We start from the raw sequence: 17,239 nt of genomic DNA, 5'->3' as shown, positions 1-17,239 counted from the left end.
GCAGAAAAAGATACTGTGATGGAGTCTTATTTCTGCCATAGTGGTTAAAGCAAATAGCAGAGACAACAGGTAAGTGTTTGCCTTCCCTGCACCAGGGGGAGCTCAGCTCTGCCCTGCTAGTGTTTAGAGCCCTCTAAGGGAAATACCAGATTTTATACTTTTAGATTAGTTAGTTGAGGGCAGGAGATTGTGTCTTTGTTAATTTGTGAGTCAGCAGCATAAAGGGAGATCCTAGAAAATGCCACGCTTATTGTAAATCTAGGAAAGATGTGATCCAACATACTGCATAGAGAGAAAAGGGAGAATTCAACTTAAAGTAGCCTTTTGCATCAGTCTAAGACCCATGTATGAACTTGAAAGTAGGAAAGCTGCCTGATTTTAAAAAGGGATGAGCAAAGAGAGTGTGAAATAAGGAGGAAGCTGCATGACTTCTCAGTGCTGCTTTACTTTAGGCTGCTTCAAGAACTAATCATCTTTATAGAAAAACTGTGTAACTTAATCATCTAACCATGTTACTTAAGAAATGCTTAAAAGTACCTTGCCAACAGAGAGAGGAAAAGAAGCCCCCTTGACCAAAATGCCTGGGGTTGTCCGGAGGGATATCTATAGGAGCCTGTCCTGCAAGACAAAAGGCCATGAGGTGTTAATGAAACACAGGAAATAAGTCAACGTGATAAATAACACAGAGGCTTTGAGCAGAAAACAGAACCACCAGGTGACTCATACCTCCTAAGACCAGAGTATCTTGATGTTCCTGGTGAGAAGAGAAGAGGATGCTGGGATTGACATCTTTTGTGCAGTAATGTTCCCACGGTGGGGTTAAGTCTATCACTTTGTCGTGGGGCTGCAGTTCTACATCCAGAGTCACCTGAAATAGCTGAGGATATTTTTCTGGTACATCGCATGCATCCAACTCAGGCCTAAAAAGGGATGTAAAAGAATCAGGTCAGTGAAAAACAATGGAAGCAGTACGATGTTCAGCACAGAAACCTAGGTTAACTCTGAGGCTCATTTCTAGAGAAAAATCAGTCATTAATCAGCTAAGTTACTTTACTGGTCTGAGCCTCAGTTCCCTCGTCCAGAGAAAAAAGGAGAATAATGCCTACTCAAAGAATTTACATACTATTGGATGTGAAAGCATTCTACAAAGCAGGGCTGACACATTCTCCCAGTGTGCACCAGCATTGCCAGTCATTGTTAAAATAGTGAAACAGGCCCACAGCCGCCACCTCGAGCTCTCAAATGTCTATCCCTAGCCTGACGCAGCAGTTCCCATCTCTCATCACAGCTTCAGCCACCTTCCTGGGTTCCCTAGACCATACCATAATATTGTAACTAAGGATTAATGCCTGGGGCAGAGGGCTTTCCTAGGACCCTGCCTCGGTGCTATGGCCTGGCATCCATTCTGAAGGGTCACTGCTCATATCATACTACTGATGAAACTGCCACCCCTGTTGAAAAACACAAAAGGATACACAGATACCAAGGATCACAGTACTGATACTTTGTTCCCTCCTGATCCCTCACATGGAATTTTAGGCCTTTCTATCTAAAATCCTTTTAACCATTGTTCAAGACAAATCATATCCAAGTGCAAGCTGTAAAATGCCACCAGCCTCTCTGTGTTGCCAAGCAGGATTCAGAGATGCTACAGCATAGCACTGAGCAATTGGCTCCCAGCATTTTGCACTACTTGGATTGAAAAGGGTTTTTGGCTCAAGAAGCACTCACTTGGTAAACTTTAAAACTGTTGTTTCCAGTGGTATAAATCCAGTATGAAACTGAAGCTGGAATATCTGAGTATTGGTCACCTAAAAATACATGAGAGAAGCATATTACAATCAGGGAAAAGGGAATCGGATCAAGATTATGTTTTCGGGAGCCATGCACCTTCAACTGTTTCTACTTTTGAATCTTTGCTTATTTTGTATGTTAAATGACCTCTCCATTTGGAACAGCTTCATCTCTGGCCTCTCTTCTTCATGAACTCTGCCTGGGCAAGCCATTTTCTCATCTACTAATGTTCCATGTTCTTGCACACTGACATATCTTGACTCATTCCATTCCTTCAATTCAGGATGCTCCTGCTCCAACCTGATGAACTCATCCTTCGTGGCCCACCATGAGAGGTCATATCCTCTCTATAGCATTTCTGAGCCACCACTGGCTGAAAAAAACTGCTCCTACTGTAGCAGCTGATGCTACCTCTAACATGGCAGTGGAACATTTATACGTGTGTGAATTTCCCACACTAGGATGAGCTCCTTACAGGCAGGGGCATAGTCCTATTCTTGTCAAGACTGAACATACACGCAATAACTGGCATAGACCATGCGCTTAGCAAATATCTGATTAATTAAAATACAATTACTTGTAGCATTATTTGTAATATCTAAAAAGTGGCAATAACCCAAATGTCTATCAATTGATGAAGGAATTAGTAAAAGGTGGCATAGTCATACAATAGAATGTTATTTGGCCAAAGGAATGAAGTGCTATTACATGTTATAACATAGATAAACAAAGGCATTATGTAAGTGAAAAAAAGCCAGTCACAAAAGACCATATGTTGTATGATTCTATTTGTATGAAATGTCAAAAATAGGTAAATCCATAGAGGCAGAAAAGAGATTAGCGCTTGTGGAGGGGGAATAGGCAGTGACTGCTAATGGGTACAGGGTTTCTTTTGGGGGTGATGAAAATGTTCTGAAATTAGAGAGTGCTGATGGTTGCACAACCTTTTGAAATACTAAAAACAAATGTACTGTACATTTTAAAAGGGTGAATTTTATGTTATGTTGATTTTATTGCAGTAAAAGCATTGGAAAAATATAATTACTTAATCCCACGCCCTTAGTAGAAACATTCCCCCTTCACACTGATCCAAATGGGACATTATAAAAAAAAAAAAAAAAAAAAATGCACAAGCTTCTAAAGAGCAAGGTTTGCTAAAAGTTCTAGGGCTGCCACCTTCTGGCAAAGTCATCTGGGCAAGTCACAACCTTGCTGAGTCTCAGTTTCCTCCCCTGAAAATGAAGGAGATGAGCATAAGCAATCTTTCAAGGCTCCTTCTGATTCTAAAACCACGAGTCCCTCGAGCCCCAAGTAATGTGGAGAAAAGATCTCTGAAATATTCCTGTTGAAGGCTCAGAGAAGCTCATGCCATGATTCTTCCCGAAACCATACCTTGGCCTGTAGCCGGCTCCCAATGGTTGACCTCAAGTGATACATAGAAACAACCACATCTCCTTGTACAGTGATGCTCAATGGAATGAATATTTTCCCATCTTGTACACGGTATTCTCTTTAAACAGAGACAAAAATATACATGAAAGAGAGTCCAATTTGGTACAATTGCACAGATATAGGGACCTGTCTGCCCAGGCCCAGACCCAGGAACCATCTCCTATCTTGATCAAAGTCAGGCGCACAGCCAACTGGGTACAAACTGGTTCTGCCATGAGATGGCATTGGTCTGGTGCCAGGGCCCCTCTCTCTCCACCCCATCTGGAATTTCAGATAAATCAACTTGCCGTCTCTACTTTGCAGATCTCTTTTTCTTCAAATATGCCCTGATGTACCTGCCTTTCCCTAATTTTAAATTAATAGTAAAAGGAGAGACAGAGGGAACAAAAAGTCCAACCAAGATCAATATAGAAAGAGCAAGGAAGAGCTCTGTGAGGGTCTTGGATACTAATCCTCAAATTCAATCTATTCTAAACTAATCTCATTTCATGTTACCATCCAGTCCCTTCTCTGCACACCCCCTACCACCTCCCACTGGCACCTCTATCTTATAGATTCTATAACTTCTTTAATTACATCACCATCTACCTAGTTGCTCACCTACAAACCTCATTCATCCCCGACTCTTCCATCATCCTCATCAAATGTCACCAAGGCTATCCCTTTCTTAAATGTCCAAGTCCGCTGTCCCACACCACTATCTTAACCCTTATTATAGCTCATGTTAGTCCCTTAGCGTGCATCACCATTTGAAAGAGGTCTATGGCATCCTTTGATTTCATTATGCTTTTCTATGATTACCACCTATGTTAGTTGTTTGTTTGTTTGTTTTTTAACATCAGTCATTTCGCAATGATGTAGTCCTCACAGGATGACTATGATCTGACTTACAGAAGAACTGAAGAGTTCACAGAAGAAGTGAAGAAAAGTGTCATGACTTACTTCATTCGTTCAAAATCTGCACAGGTCGTATATATTTTGGTTTCTCCAATCAGTACATCACAGTAAGGGCGACATCCATTTCTCTGCTTGTTAAAAAAAGGGACTGGACTGACAGTGATTGATTTAATTGTAAGAGGCTTGAAGTGAGGGTGGTAAGGTTTGTCTGCTAGGAGGTCGCACATGTAGCCCAGGTATCTAAAACAGAAGATTATCATTCTGTGGGTGCCCACCACGCCCAAAGAAAGAAGCAATCGATCTTTGCTATGAGGCTTGTTTTTGTAAATTATTAATAAAATAAAATAAAAATACAATAAAAATTTACCGTGTTAATTTCGTAAACGTGAACTAGCAAAAGAGCATGCAGCCAATAATTCTGGAATGCTTTTATCTAGTGACACTGCTATACTTCCCTCAAAGAACTGATAAAGGGGTATTTATTAAAAGAAAAAGCTTATAGGAGCTTTATACTAGGTCAATATTCAAACACCTATTCCTATTTGACCAAGCAGATTAAATTTATCAGTTAACCACTGGCACTGTAAAAATTTTAGAATTTTATTGTCAGAAGCACTTTTAATTCAAAAAAAGTTAAGGAGATGCAATTTAAATAAGAGAAAGGAGGAAACTGACTAAATAGAAGATAAGTCAATTATCTAAAAGGGTTTTTTTTCTGTTTGTTAAGTACATAATATCAATTAGATCACATCTGCGCCTACTCTGCATCTAGCTTACTTTACCTCCTGTGGGATGGCGAAAGTCCGATTCCTGGTCGCTTCGCATATAACAATCGAACAGCTGGGCCAGGAGTAGAGTAGAGATTACAGAAAATGAACATAGCACCAACCAGAATTGACGATGCTGCCCGTCCATCCTGCCAAAGAAAACGCACAAACTTGTCATAAACATGGACCAGTTAGCCACTGACCACTAAGAATGGCTGTACTTCTTAGTGGGGAGGGAGAGAGGAGAGAAATCTTCATGACCGGACATGCCTTCAGTTCAAAATTGTTTACTTGAAAACCAAATCTGATCCAGCTGTTTAAATCACAAAGCAGAAAGGAAAGACTTATTCTTAGGATAAAGTTGACTCTCTACTAACCTAAGAAACCCAGCAATATAAATTTGATTTGCAAATATTTACCAAAACAATAATCTAATCTGCAAAGTAATTTTGGACTTGTGGCATCAGAACTAACAGTTGAGGTCCCTTGATTTCAGGCTGGAGGTAGAGTTCAAAGGTTAGGTAAATAGCGCTTTTTGGAATATGCTATGTATGTGTTTCACACAAAATATGTTCCCATAAAATCATATAAAAGAAGCTTCACCTGATTCAACCTCATTCGCTGGAGGAATACATGCAATAACATGCCTGATAGATGGTGACTCAACCTCTTCTAGAACACTTCAAGTTACAGGGAGCCTACTACTACTTGAAGTAGCCCAGTCCAGTTTACAAAGTTCTTTCTTATCCTGACTATGTTGAGTTGAAGTCTATGCCACTCAATGGTCCTCATTCTTCCTTCTGTGAAGACCAAGAGTAAACTTACTCCTTTCCCCCTCACATAGATTTGAATATCCTCCCTTTCAATCAACATTTTTATTTTCCAGGTTAAATACACGCCCAATCCATGATGGTTAATTTTATGTGTCAACTTGATTAGGCTATGGGAAACTCAGATAGCTGATAAAACACAGTGTCTGGGTGTATCTGTGAGGGTGTTTCTGGAAGAGATTAGCATTTGAATCAGTAGACTGTGAAAAGAGATCCACCCATCTAAAGGAGGGTGGGGAAGGCAACCATCCAATCTGCTGAAGGCCCAAATAGAACAAAAAGGTGAAGAAGGGCAAATCCTCTCTTCTTGAGCTGGGACCTCTATCTTTCCCTTCCCTCAGACATAGAAACTCTTGGTTTGAGGGCCTTCTGACACCCTGACTTACACTTGACTTACACAGACTAAATTATATCAATGGCTTTCTTGGTTCTCAGGCTTGTGGAGGGCAGATTATGGGACTTCTCAGCCTCCGTAAACACATGAGCCAATTCCTATAATAAATCTCCTCTTCTATATCACTCTTTACATGTCCTATTGGTTCCGCTTCTTGGAAGAACCCTGACTAATACATAATCCCTTCAATTCTTCCTCATTTGATTTCCCACTTTAAGAGACATCGTTTGGTATACTCCTTCTGAATAAGAGTCCAGTTTTAAAACAACAACCTTAAATGTGCTGTCCAGATGTGAAATGCAAAATGTGATGCGTTCTGCCCAAACTAGAGAGGAAATATCATCTTACTTAATTTGGACACTATGCTTTTATTAAAATAACCCTAGGCCAAGCTGGTTTAAGTGCAGGCTAAGTCACACCATAAGCTCTGATTGAACTTTCTATCCACTAAAACCCTTAGTTCTTTTTCAGATGTGTTAAATTGATAGACAAATACATTTACTCTTTTAGAACCAGCATTCAAGATCGTACATTTATCCTGTGTTTAATTTCACATTGTTAGTTTAAGTCCAGATTCATTATGTGACCCTCCCAATCGGAGAAAATGGATAAGCTTGATCTCTACATCTTTATCAAAGTTGTTAATTAAACGGCACTAAATGCAACCTTGGGAGGCTGCTGATTATCACCTACCTTTGGAAGCAGATATTCAGGTACAATTTGACTAAATGTATAACAACCTAACCTAAGTTTCTCTATCTTGATTACAAAAACTGAGAAATATCTTACAGAAATCCAATAAACTATTTCTATTAATCTATTAGTCTTGTTGCATAAAGTTCAGTTGATTTGATACGTGTGTTCATAATGAACCAATTTGGGTTTTTTTTCTCTAACAGTTGAAAATCCTCTGTGTAAAAATTTACATGAGAATTTCACCAGAATTGCCATCAGGTTTACCAGCCTGTAGCTTTCCAGGATCAACTCCCTCTGGTTTTTGGATACAATCTCTCTTTACTTGCCTGGCCCCTCTTCTTCCAGTTTCTACATAAAAAATACATAATTGCTTATCCTAATGCTTTCAGCATTCTGTCACATAATTTAAGTTTAGAGGGTAGATTATTAATACTGTGAGGAGGCTCTTTTACTATGTCACTATCTATCAGCTTTGTCTTAATTATCATTGTTACTCCCTTTCTAGCTTGACATTTGTTCCATCCCCCTCCCCATAAAGAAGCAGAATAAAGGAGTTAAGATTAAACCATGAGCCTCAAGCATCTGTTGTTGTCCTTATTCCAAGGACAGGTGTGTGGGGGTTTTTTTTAAGACATTTTTCTCATTCTTAATTCCTTTTAGAATTTAGCCTTCTTGACACTCTTTTAACAGATCCATGGCACTTGGATATGTGTCTCCTTCTTTTATCTGCCATGCAGGTCTTTTAAACAATTATTATCTTTATTAAAAGTCAAGTATATGCTTATTATTTTTAATAAAATAGAAGTATAGATAGAATAAAAATAAAAGCTCCCACCTCCAGCTTCAATTCTATTGCCCGAAGACTTGCTGCATACTACCAAGTCACGCATGTCCTTTTTCAGTGAGTCTCGAAAGCAACCTAAAGAGTCATCATCATTTGTCCGCCTCTTCTATTTTCTTCTTCATTGAGATTTTATTCTTTAAGACTGTATCAACTGAAAGCCTCTGGTCTGTCTTGAGCAATCTTCCCTTACAAAGCCAACAGACCTAGGCCCTCTGAAATTTTAGAAAGTCTTGAGTGAAAAGAAATCACTGAGGTACCTAAAGACTGCTTGGTGCCTAAAAGTAATCTATCTTGTTTTACAGTCTGCTATGCCTTCAAAAGGAAAATCCTTGGGCCTTTAATGTTAAACTCCTATGAACACCAAGTATTTTTCCTTTGTTGCCAAGAGTTTGGGATGTGCAGTGGAAAGAAAAAATGTTCTTCGGCTTTCTTCTCTCTTAGCCAACTGGCTCTCAAGAAGGGGGAAAATCAGCAAGTGCGAGCACAGTAAAAAGAATATGTACCTTGAAGTTTATAGAAGCAATGACTATTTCGAGTGTTTATGTTCAGATTCCATTTGTGTGTTCATTTGTTTATGTTGTCAATCACTTATTAAAATTTTTCATAGCTAGAGTGCAAAGGTGAAGAAGACATAGTTCTCACAGTTTAGTAGAAACAGGCAGATCACCAGTATGACAATGCAGTGCATTGAATGCCACAGAGGCATTTACGTATACAACGGGAATGTCCATTTCATGAAAATGCTCAAAAGAACATTGAGTTTTAAACAATAGGTAAGAAGCCTCCTGAGGAAGGGCTAGGAAAAGGAACTCTATGAAGTCAGTGGTCAGAAAAGTCATCAGTCCCATTGGGAATTTCAGTAAAATACAGTCAATCTATGTGACTACTTTATAAGGGCACAGGTGTCTTTTAATTTCACTTTAATTCAAACACAGAAAGTAAGGAAAGCATAGGGAATATAGTCAATAATATTGTAGTATGTATGGTATCAGATGAGTGCTAGACCTATTGAGGTGATCATTTAGTTATATAAATGTCTAAGCACTATGTTGTACACCTGAAACTAATATAACATTGTATGTTAACTGTAATTAACAAACAAAAAATTATTTTGAAAAAATAAATATTCCAATATGTTTATATCAACATTATTCATACAAAAAACTCAACGGCATTTTTACCTCTGCACCCACAGCTCTTGTTTCTACCTCTGTTATAATACTTAGCACATTCTAGAGGCCCTGTATGATGTAGGTTGTGTACATATCTGCCTCTCCCACTAGTACTCAAATTTTAAGGCAAGAGTAATAAGGTCATCCCTCAGATCACCTAATTTCTAAACTAAGTAGGAGCTCGATAAATTATAAGTTCAAGTTAAATGTTACCAGTTTATCGGTCTGCGCAGAGCCAGCCGTAGTCAACCACCACAGACAACGACAACAACGGAAATCACTCACCAAGCAGTGGACAACACAGACGTTTTTAGGATTCTGTAGGAGCCAGTTGTACATATTCCGACACACAGCGAAGAGGTTGTGCAGACTGGGGGCCTGCCTAATGGGCCAACTGCATTCTGAGACCTAAGGGAACACAGTAAAAGGAAATGAATTCCCCTTGCAACTTCCTCTCCATAAACAGTATCACACCAAACAACTTCTTCTGGAAGTGATACTCTATTCTCTTTTAATATAGCCAAGAAGAGTCACGAACAGAGTTTAAACACAGAAAGAAGAGTTGTTAAGTCCAGTAATTTTTTTAATTAAAAAATTCTGTTTCAGTAAAGGTACAAAAACACATTTTGAAACACATTTTAAAGTCGACTAGACTACTTAAACTACATATTTGGATTATTTTATGCTGTGAGATTACACAAAATTTTTTTCAATTAGCAATAATTGCGCCTTAGACAAATCTCATTGGCTATAATACTATCACTGCGCAAAGCTCCAAATTTAATTTCTATTAATAAAATGCTTTGATCTGACTGCTAGAGGTTTAATTACAGGTTTATCTTACAAATCCTGAACTATTCCTAATTTTATCCCAACACTCATGATAACACGAAGAGTGCTGCAGAGTGAGCCAAACCTTGTTCAGGGCTCTTATTTCTCTTTTAACAACGGGGCCCCCAACTTCGTGGGGCCAACCTTCAGCATTTTCATTCAGCTAATACACATATTCATTTAACATATTATATAGCATCGACTGTGTTCCAAAAATTCTGCTTGGCTCTGATCTGTACAACAATCACGTAGGACAGGTATTAATACGGTCCCCATTTTCCAGATGAGAAAACTGACTCTCAGAGGTTGTCTTGTCTAAAATCACACTGCTGGTCAGTACCAGCACTGCAACTTGGTCTTCTGAATATAAATCATTGTGCTACAACAGGACACTGGTTGAGATTGTCATTTCTCTCAAAATACTATGCATGAGCCTCAATTTAGATATTCACTAATGAATAAACAATAAAGAGAATCTTAAATTTGGGCTAACTTTGGGATCTCTTTAAGCCTTTCTTCATAAAATGTGTTCAATGATACCTACCTACCTACCTACCTACCTGACAGGGCTGTGGATACTACATGAGAATCTATTTCAAGGGCTTAGCTGAATATCTGACATATGCAAAGTGATCAATAAATGTTAGCTATTATTATTTTACCAGGTAACTGCCAATGCAAAACCCTGTGGTCTGATAAGAGCCAAATGTTTGGGAAAAAAAGGAATGAAACCCCATATGGTGAGAGTATAAACTAAAGGGTCAGATCATACAGGGCCTTGTTAGAAGCTGAAAGAAGTATTTTTAGAAAAAAGTGGCTCTCAGATCTGCATTTTCTAAAGATATCTCAAGATCCAGTATGGAGAATGGATGTAGATGACATGAGAGTAGTCAGGGAGACCAGTCATGAGGCTGCTGAGGAGTCTATGCAAGGGATGGTGGTGACTGAGATGAGAAGCAGTGGGTACAAAAAGATTTGAGAGACTCAAGAAATAGAGAGGAAGTGGAACACCTAACACAAGATTAGATGGTCGATTGATCACATGATGGCAGTGTATGAGCGTTGAGGGGTGTACTTAAGAAAGAGAAGGGGGACAAAGAGTCAAGGATGACTCCAGGCCTCCAGCTTGAATGGCTAGATTTAAAAAAACGGAAGCAGATGCCATCTGCTGAGGTAGAAAACTCTGGAGAAAGAATAGGTTTTATGTGCATGGTGTCATCAGAAAGTGTTCTGCATCACCAACACCACTGGTCTAAGAAAACCCAAATGTCTCAAATTCTTAATATTTAACAATGGGGAAAGTGGGGTAGAAGCAATCTGTTTGGTCTGCCCTTTTCTGGTAACCAGATAATAAACAATCAAAATATAAATGGGAAATTACGTGTGGTCTCGGTAGAACTGACATCTGAAAGCAAAAGTAGCGTTTCTCTCTCTGGGGCTGCCAAAAATGGGCATTCTTTTTGGTTAATTTGTAACAATTTTTTTTTTCTACAAGACGATTGTGGAGTACTGGCAGGGAACCTACCAGGTTACCCACTTTCCTATACTTTGGGAATGATAGATGTGGTTTATTAAACAACAGTTGAATTGCTTGACATAGCTACAAAACAATCCAGGGTGACCCAGTATTGGGCCTCTGTTGATATAAACTTCCTAACAGGTTGTCCCTTTTACCTGACACAATTCAGGGCTGTTTCTGTCCCTTTTATTCCCAGATAGATTCCCCACTGATGTATTCTCAAGGAATGGAGATGATATACTGATTTTTTAAAATAATAATAAGGATGATAATTGGGAAGATAAATTTTGCCATCAGAGAAATTGCAAAATGTACATTTGTACAAGCTGTTTCCTGTCTGCAATGACTTCTCTTCTCTGGTAAATCCCTATTCATCCTTCAAAACCCAAGTTCAAGTGTTCTCTTGTCTCTGACAGTTTCTCTAACACCCACAAACAGAATTATTTAGTCAACTTAGTCATCTTTGTACCTATCTCTTGTCCATTCACCTAGAGCAACATAGGTAAGCCCACAGTCTGGGTTTTCACCTTGGCTCTACCACTTATTACCTAATTATCCTTAGGCAAGTTACTAACCTGTCCAAGCCTCAATTCTAAAGTGTAAATGGGCTTTACGAGATTGTTGTGCGAATTATGTAACACAATGTAAATACAGTAAGTGCCAGCTGATTGTCAAGCTGTACTGAAATTAACTCTTTATGTCTGTTTCCATTCTAGACACTAAGCGAGACCATAACTTATTCATTTTTATAATCCAAATACAGTGTGCAAGTACTAGTTGAATGGCAGGTGCTCAGTAGGTATTTGCTGAGTGAATGAATGAGTGAAAGAATGAATCTCACTTGACAATCTCTTCTTGTAATTAAATTTGTCTACATGTGCAATATCTTGAGGAAGGAATAGGTGAATCGATTTTGTTGTTTTTTAGATCACAACCATGTAAAAGTGTGGGAAATTTGTTTTTCTGAGAAATATTCTTAAATGTTTTAGAAACCGTATGTCACCCATACGAACACTATATGTCAATATCTGTAATGAGTCTCAGCTAAAAATTGGCTAAATTGTTCTTAGCACAATAGGCTAATAGCTCCAGAATCATTAAATCAATCAAGTAAATAATATTAATTTAAAGTGCTCCATAATTACATATTTACTTGATATATATAATTATACACCATTAAGCAAACATACAATTACAATTTTTTAAAAGCATGTGCTCTGGCTTCTGCTGTTCCTGGTGTTGCCTGTGTGCTCATTCAGTGCAGACCTGGTACCACTTCTGTGAGGCAGCTGAGGAGACTCTGGCATTCTCCCTGTCTAATGAAAAGCCCAAAGAAAGAGTCGAGACTGAGAACGACTGAGGGTGGCGGGGCAGGATGGTTCTGTGGTGCAGTTTAAGATGAAGAGGCATACACCACTTAGTAAACCAATAAAAGCCTATTGCGAATGACTGGGTTTGTCAATGAGGCAGATCAGATTCCCATTGGATGGGCAGCCATTCAATGAAACAGACACACCTGCACGGTTGGAAATGGAGGATGAAGGTACAATTGATGTGTTTTAGCAGCAGACAGGAGGTGTCCACTAAACAGAGAACCTGCTACTTTACTCCAGAACTCTGCTCCTCTTGATCAAGAAGACATTCTCACTTAGAAATCCACAGCTTGGTTCCAACACATCCTGACACTACTTTAGTTTTCTCTATTCTTTTACTTTTCTCTTCTCCATCCCTTTATTGTACATAAAGTAACTGATGTATGTGCACAAGCATTTGCATTTTTTTAACTAAATAGTCAATGGTATGTTTTGATTGACATCAAATAGGGATGGGATAGAAAAAAATACTGGTTCTGTGAAAATAGCCCCTCTCTCCAGTAGTGGCATGCTCATTCTGCTCCTATCTTTATATTCCAGTAAGTCGTTTTGCTCTCACTATTTAACAAAAAAAGGACAACATGGAAATCCTTGCATACCTTGTTCAATTGGAGAATTTTAATATTTTTCTTTATAGTAAAACCAAGGACATTTTTGTATGTAGCTCTTACATGTAGGGCAATCTGTCTTTAAGTAAGGATAAATTATTTTAAAAGAAATTAATTCCAGATAGTTTTCCCTTCAAGTATATTGTTGTTTAAATAAACTTCTTATTTAAAAAAAATTTTTTTTTAAATAAAAGCATGTGCTCTGTTTAAAGGAGAAAAAAGCATTAAGGCATAAACGAACCCAAAACATTTTCAAAAGGAATGCAAATTTTTTTCTTTAGCTCTCTAGGATTCACAGCTTCCTGCAGTAAGCACAGTCTTTGGGCACATGACACTTCACTGTGCCATTTCCATCCCTTTGAACACCTCCTGGAGCTGCAGAGCATCAGAGAATGCCAGATGGATTACATGGCTGCCATGATACCACCCAGGGGGAAAAGAGGCCAAAATAGCACATGGGCTGGATGCCATTCAATTTTTCTCCTGTCGCCCCAGGCATGAAATAAGACCACATAAGCATCCCTGTTGCTGAGCATACGAGCAAAAGGTGCTATGGAAAATCAGACTGAAGAGCCATATCCAGTGTTTTCAGAATCTGAAACAATTTTCAGAGGACAAAGGTATTTCAGTCAATTATTTCTTGTAGCATTTTATTATTACCAATGTTAACCATGGCTACCACTTAGTGAATGCTTACTCTAGGCCAGACACTGATATCAAATTTATTCTTTATGTAAACCTACAGAAAAACGTTCCATGCATTTGTGAGATAGATATTCTTATTGTCATTCCCATTTTATAGAGGAAAAGACTGAGCCTTGGACGAGATTAAGTAACTTATCCAGGAAGAGAAACAGCTGAGGCATGAACCTAGGGTAATTTTTAAAGTTTAAAATTTGTGTCTATTATATAAATTTTACCTCAATTAAAAAAATAATAAAGCTTGTGTACTTTCTATTATACCATGCTGTCTGATGATGATTTACTACGATTCCATTGTACATTTGTCGGGCTATATGTGATGGCTATATTTTACCAAGATTACGACATTCAATTCACTGAAGCCTGCAGATCTAGAATGTGGGGATCTCTGGCTCTCTGGTTTTCAGGCAAGGACTTTATTTTCTACCCAATTATTTTCTGTCCTTACAGTGATGCATGGTGACAGAGGGAAAGATGAAGCATAAGCTTCAAGGTCACTTCTCTATGGCCAACCCCCTTCGCCAAGCAGCAAACCAAAGCAGAAACAAAGGGAGTTTTGGCAAACTCTGGAGGGAAAAGGGAGAATAAAGGTTGACCTTCAAACAATCATGACCCCGAGTTAATAATATATTTTCCAAGAATCAAGTTGTTCCCAGAGGGGAAGAAATTCTCCAAGATCATGTGGTTTGGAAAGAGTCAAAATGAAGAAAGAGTATAAAAGAAACAATTGGGTTTATTTTTTCTATGCTACTAACGGGCTCCGTCAGCACATCTTCTTTCCAGGTTGGGCAGAGGGAGAAGAACGTTCAAAGGCAGCATTGGAATAGCATTAATCAGAATGTAAGAACTCTAGAGCCAAACTAGACTTGATGGCCATTCATTCACTTATTGCCAGTAGCAACACAAAGAACTGTGTAAGGCAGTGGCTCCTGATATTCTGGGACACAACTAGAAACCTGTGCAGAAACTGAACCAGTGTACACACACTTACACACACTCATGGAGTGGATGGATACAGTGTTTATTTGAGAGATGATGAAAAAAAGATTTGAGTATAGATAGTGGTGATAACTATACAACACTTGTGAGTGTATTTAGTGCCACAGAATTGTACACTTACAGATGGCTAAAACGATACATTTATGTTATGTATATTTTACCACAATAATAAAACAACAAAAAAATAAAAATAAAAAAATAAACAAAAGAGTGGAAACCGATGGTTAAACTCTCTGAAGCCCAACCATGGATCTAAATAGAGTAGACTCAGGTCTTTTTAACACGGATTAAGAACATCTGGTTTAGATGAAGCACCTCATTATTCTCTAGGACTTTTTCATCAACATCAGTACTTTTTATTTCCTCAAGGTGGATACTGGCTAAGAAGAATACAAAAACTAACATTCAGTACCTCCTCTGCAGTTCTGAACAGGTATTCTAGCACTTTATTCTGAATGTAGGACTATCTGCCATGTGCTGTTTTGAGATAAATCTTCTGTTAAAACAGACTAAAATGCAGACTCCTATTTTAACTTTCTGTTATGTATACAAATACTAAGAAAACTACTTTTTTGATTATTGCATATTATCCCTATCAACCTATGATAAATATAAAAGCAAATCAAAATACAGAATGATGCCATCAGCAAATAAAATCTTCCTGGAAACAGGAAGCCTATCTTTGCCACTACCACCTGTATCCCCAAATATACATCACATAATAAAAATGTAAGATGATTGAGTTTAGGTTTTAAGGCATGGAGATATAGACAGAGCTGCATGCCTGTGAGTCTATAAATAAAACCAGTCTCCTATTTGGTCTTTTCCAGCACTGGTATTTATGAAAGACTGTCATATACACTTATTAAAATAAGACTTAATTGCAGACCTAGCACTCTACTGACCTAAAAGGAGGAAGAATTGTTCTAGTCTTCATGAACTGCAGGATGAGAAGCAGGAGAACTGTTCTAATGTAATGAGATTCAAATCAATTCATGATGTTAGTAATGGGGAGAGAATGTAATGGTGTAGGAGCCTGAAAACAAGCCACATCAAAAACAGAGCTAAAATGGACATACTAGAGTTTTTGGACTATCTACCTGATATGCAACCAAGGGTTGCAGGAGCTAGGTCAGAAGGTCTAGTTTCATTCTGCTGTGTTCTGGAACTATCTGGAAAGGGCTAAGGACATTGTGTAATCCTGTATCTTCAGGGGAATGAATTGGGAAAACCTTGCAGTATGTGGAAATCCTCCCCTTAGCGAAGTTAGACTGACGAAGAAGTGGCTGCGGGGTGGCAGTGCCTGGCTTTTTAGGGAGAGGGAGCAGCTCATACAAAAAGACAGTGTCTCACCTTGTACAAACTTAGGGTTTGGGGACAGCAGAGAACAGTGAGAGATGAAGCTGGGGAAGCAGGCAGAGGCCAGATCATGAAGAATCTCATAAGACATATTCTACAATTTGCACGGGGAAAAAAATAACCCATACCTTTCCCCTACTCAAGACTTACTTCATACTTCAAGGCCCAGCTCTCACTGCTGTCTCCCTTCATTAAACTCCCTCAGTAAGTATTGTACATATTATTTGCATTTGTCCCAGGTTATATTATTTAGGATGTCCTGGATTCTCTCTCCAACTAGGCTTAAGTGCCTTGAGAACAAGAACTAAATATTTATTTTATATCTATGTGTTTAACAATTCTTGACATGTTCATTCTTCTGAGAAACATTTTAGTCATGCCAGGCACTATTCTAGGTAGCAAATAAAATAAACATGCTTCCTGCCCTTCTAGGGCAAGTGAGAGCAGCCTGCGGCAGATGTAATTCAATGTGTAATTCCTGGTTCCCTTGGTAGATTGTTAAGACTGGTCACAAGATATGTAGTTACACCAATAGATATCTTTCTTTAAATATCTTTATACTGACTGCTTTTATAAATACTACCCAAAGAGATATCTTCATATGTAATGAATGCTTCCATAATGATATTATATCTTTACTTCCAGTGTAAAAATGTTCCAGACTATCACAGATCTTCCAAGATCAAACAAAATTTCTATGAAATATTATGCAGGATATTCCACAGTCCTTCAGTTATAAAAATGATGGCACTGATCTTCAAACAAGAAAAGAAAAAATCAATTCAAAAGATTTGCATCTGAGTTAGAAATAGAATATCTACCCACATTTTTGTTTGACATTAATTCACTTGTCCTGAATTAGGTAATAGATGGAACAAGAGTTGGAGGGGCAGTTAATCATAGAAAATTTTAAGGAGCTGCATTATGGAATGCCAATTTAGACCAAAACACTTCAGAACAGTTTTATCAATTCTCAGAGAGTGGTCCCCAGGGTCCCCTGGA

General features: G+C 38.4%; 1 protein-coding gene and 2 pseudogenes across 2 annotated transcripts in view; 1 reads left to right on the top strand and 2 right to left on the bottom strand.

Moving 5' to 3' along the window:
• Positions 1–17,239, bottom strand: part of DNAJC6 (DnaJ heat shock protein family (Hsp40) member C6) — a 126,102-nt gene that overhangs the window by 20,115 nt on the left and 88,748 nt on the right. For both annotated transcript variants that reach the window (XM_015595278.2, XM_015595279.2), the window contains exons 5-11: positions 9,132–9,254; positions 4,926–5,059; positions 4,189–4,383; positions 3,187–3,304; positions 1,732–1,811; positions 727–920; positions 538–618 (exon numbers count right to left, since the gene is read on the bottom strand). In XM_015595278.2, the coding sequence (XP_015450764.1) occupies positions 538–618; positions 727–920; positions 1,732–1,811; positions 3,187–3,304; positions 4,189–4,383; positions 4,926–5,059; positions 9,132–9,254 (925 nt within the window). The remainder of the gene's footprint in view (positions 1–537; positions 619–726; positions 921–1,731; positions 1,812–3,186; positions 3,305–4,188; positions 4,384–4,925; positions 5,060–9,131; positions 9,255–17,239) is intronic.
• LOC112486062 lies at positions 9,489–9,620 on the bottom strand (annotated as a pseudogene).
• On the top strand, positions 12,407–12,783 carry LOC102896045 (annotated as a pseudogene).

This window comes from Pteropus alecto, unplaced genomic scaffold, assembly GCF_000325575.1.
Source record: "Pteropus alecto unplaced genomic scaffold, ASM32557v1 scaffold25, whole genome shotgun sequence".
NCBI lineage: Eukaryota > Metazoa > Chordata > Mammalia > Chiroptera > Pteropodidae > Pteropus > Pteropus alecto.
The sequence above is the reverse complement of the archived record's forward strand: the minus strand, read 5'-3'. Positions and strand labels throughout refer to the sequence as shown.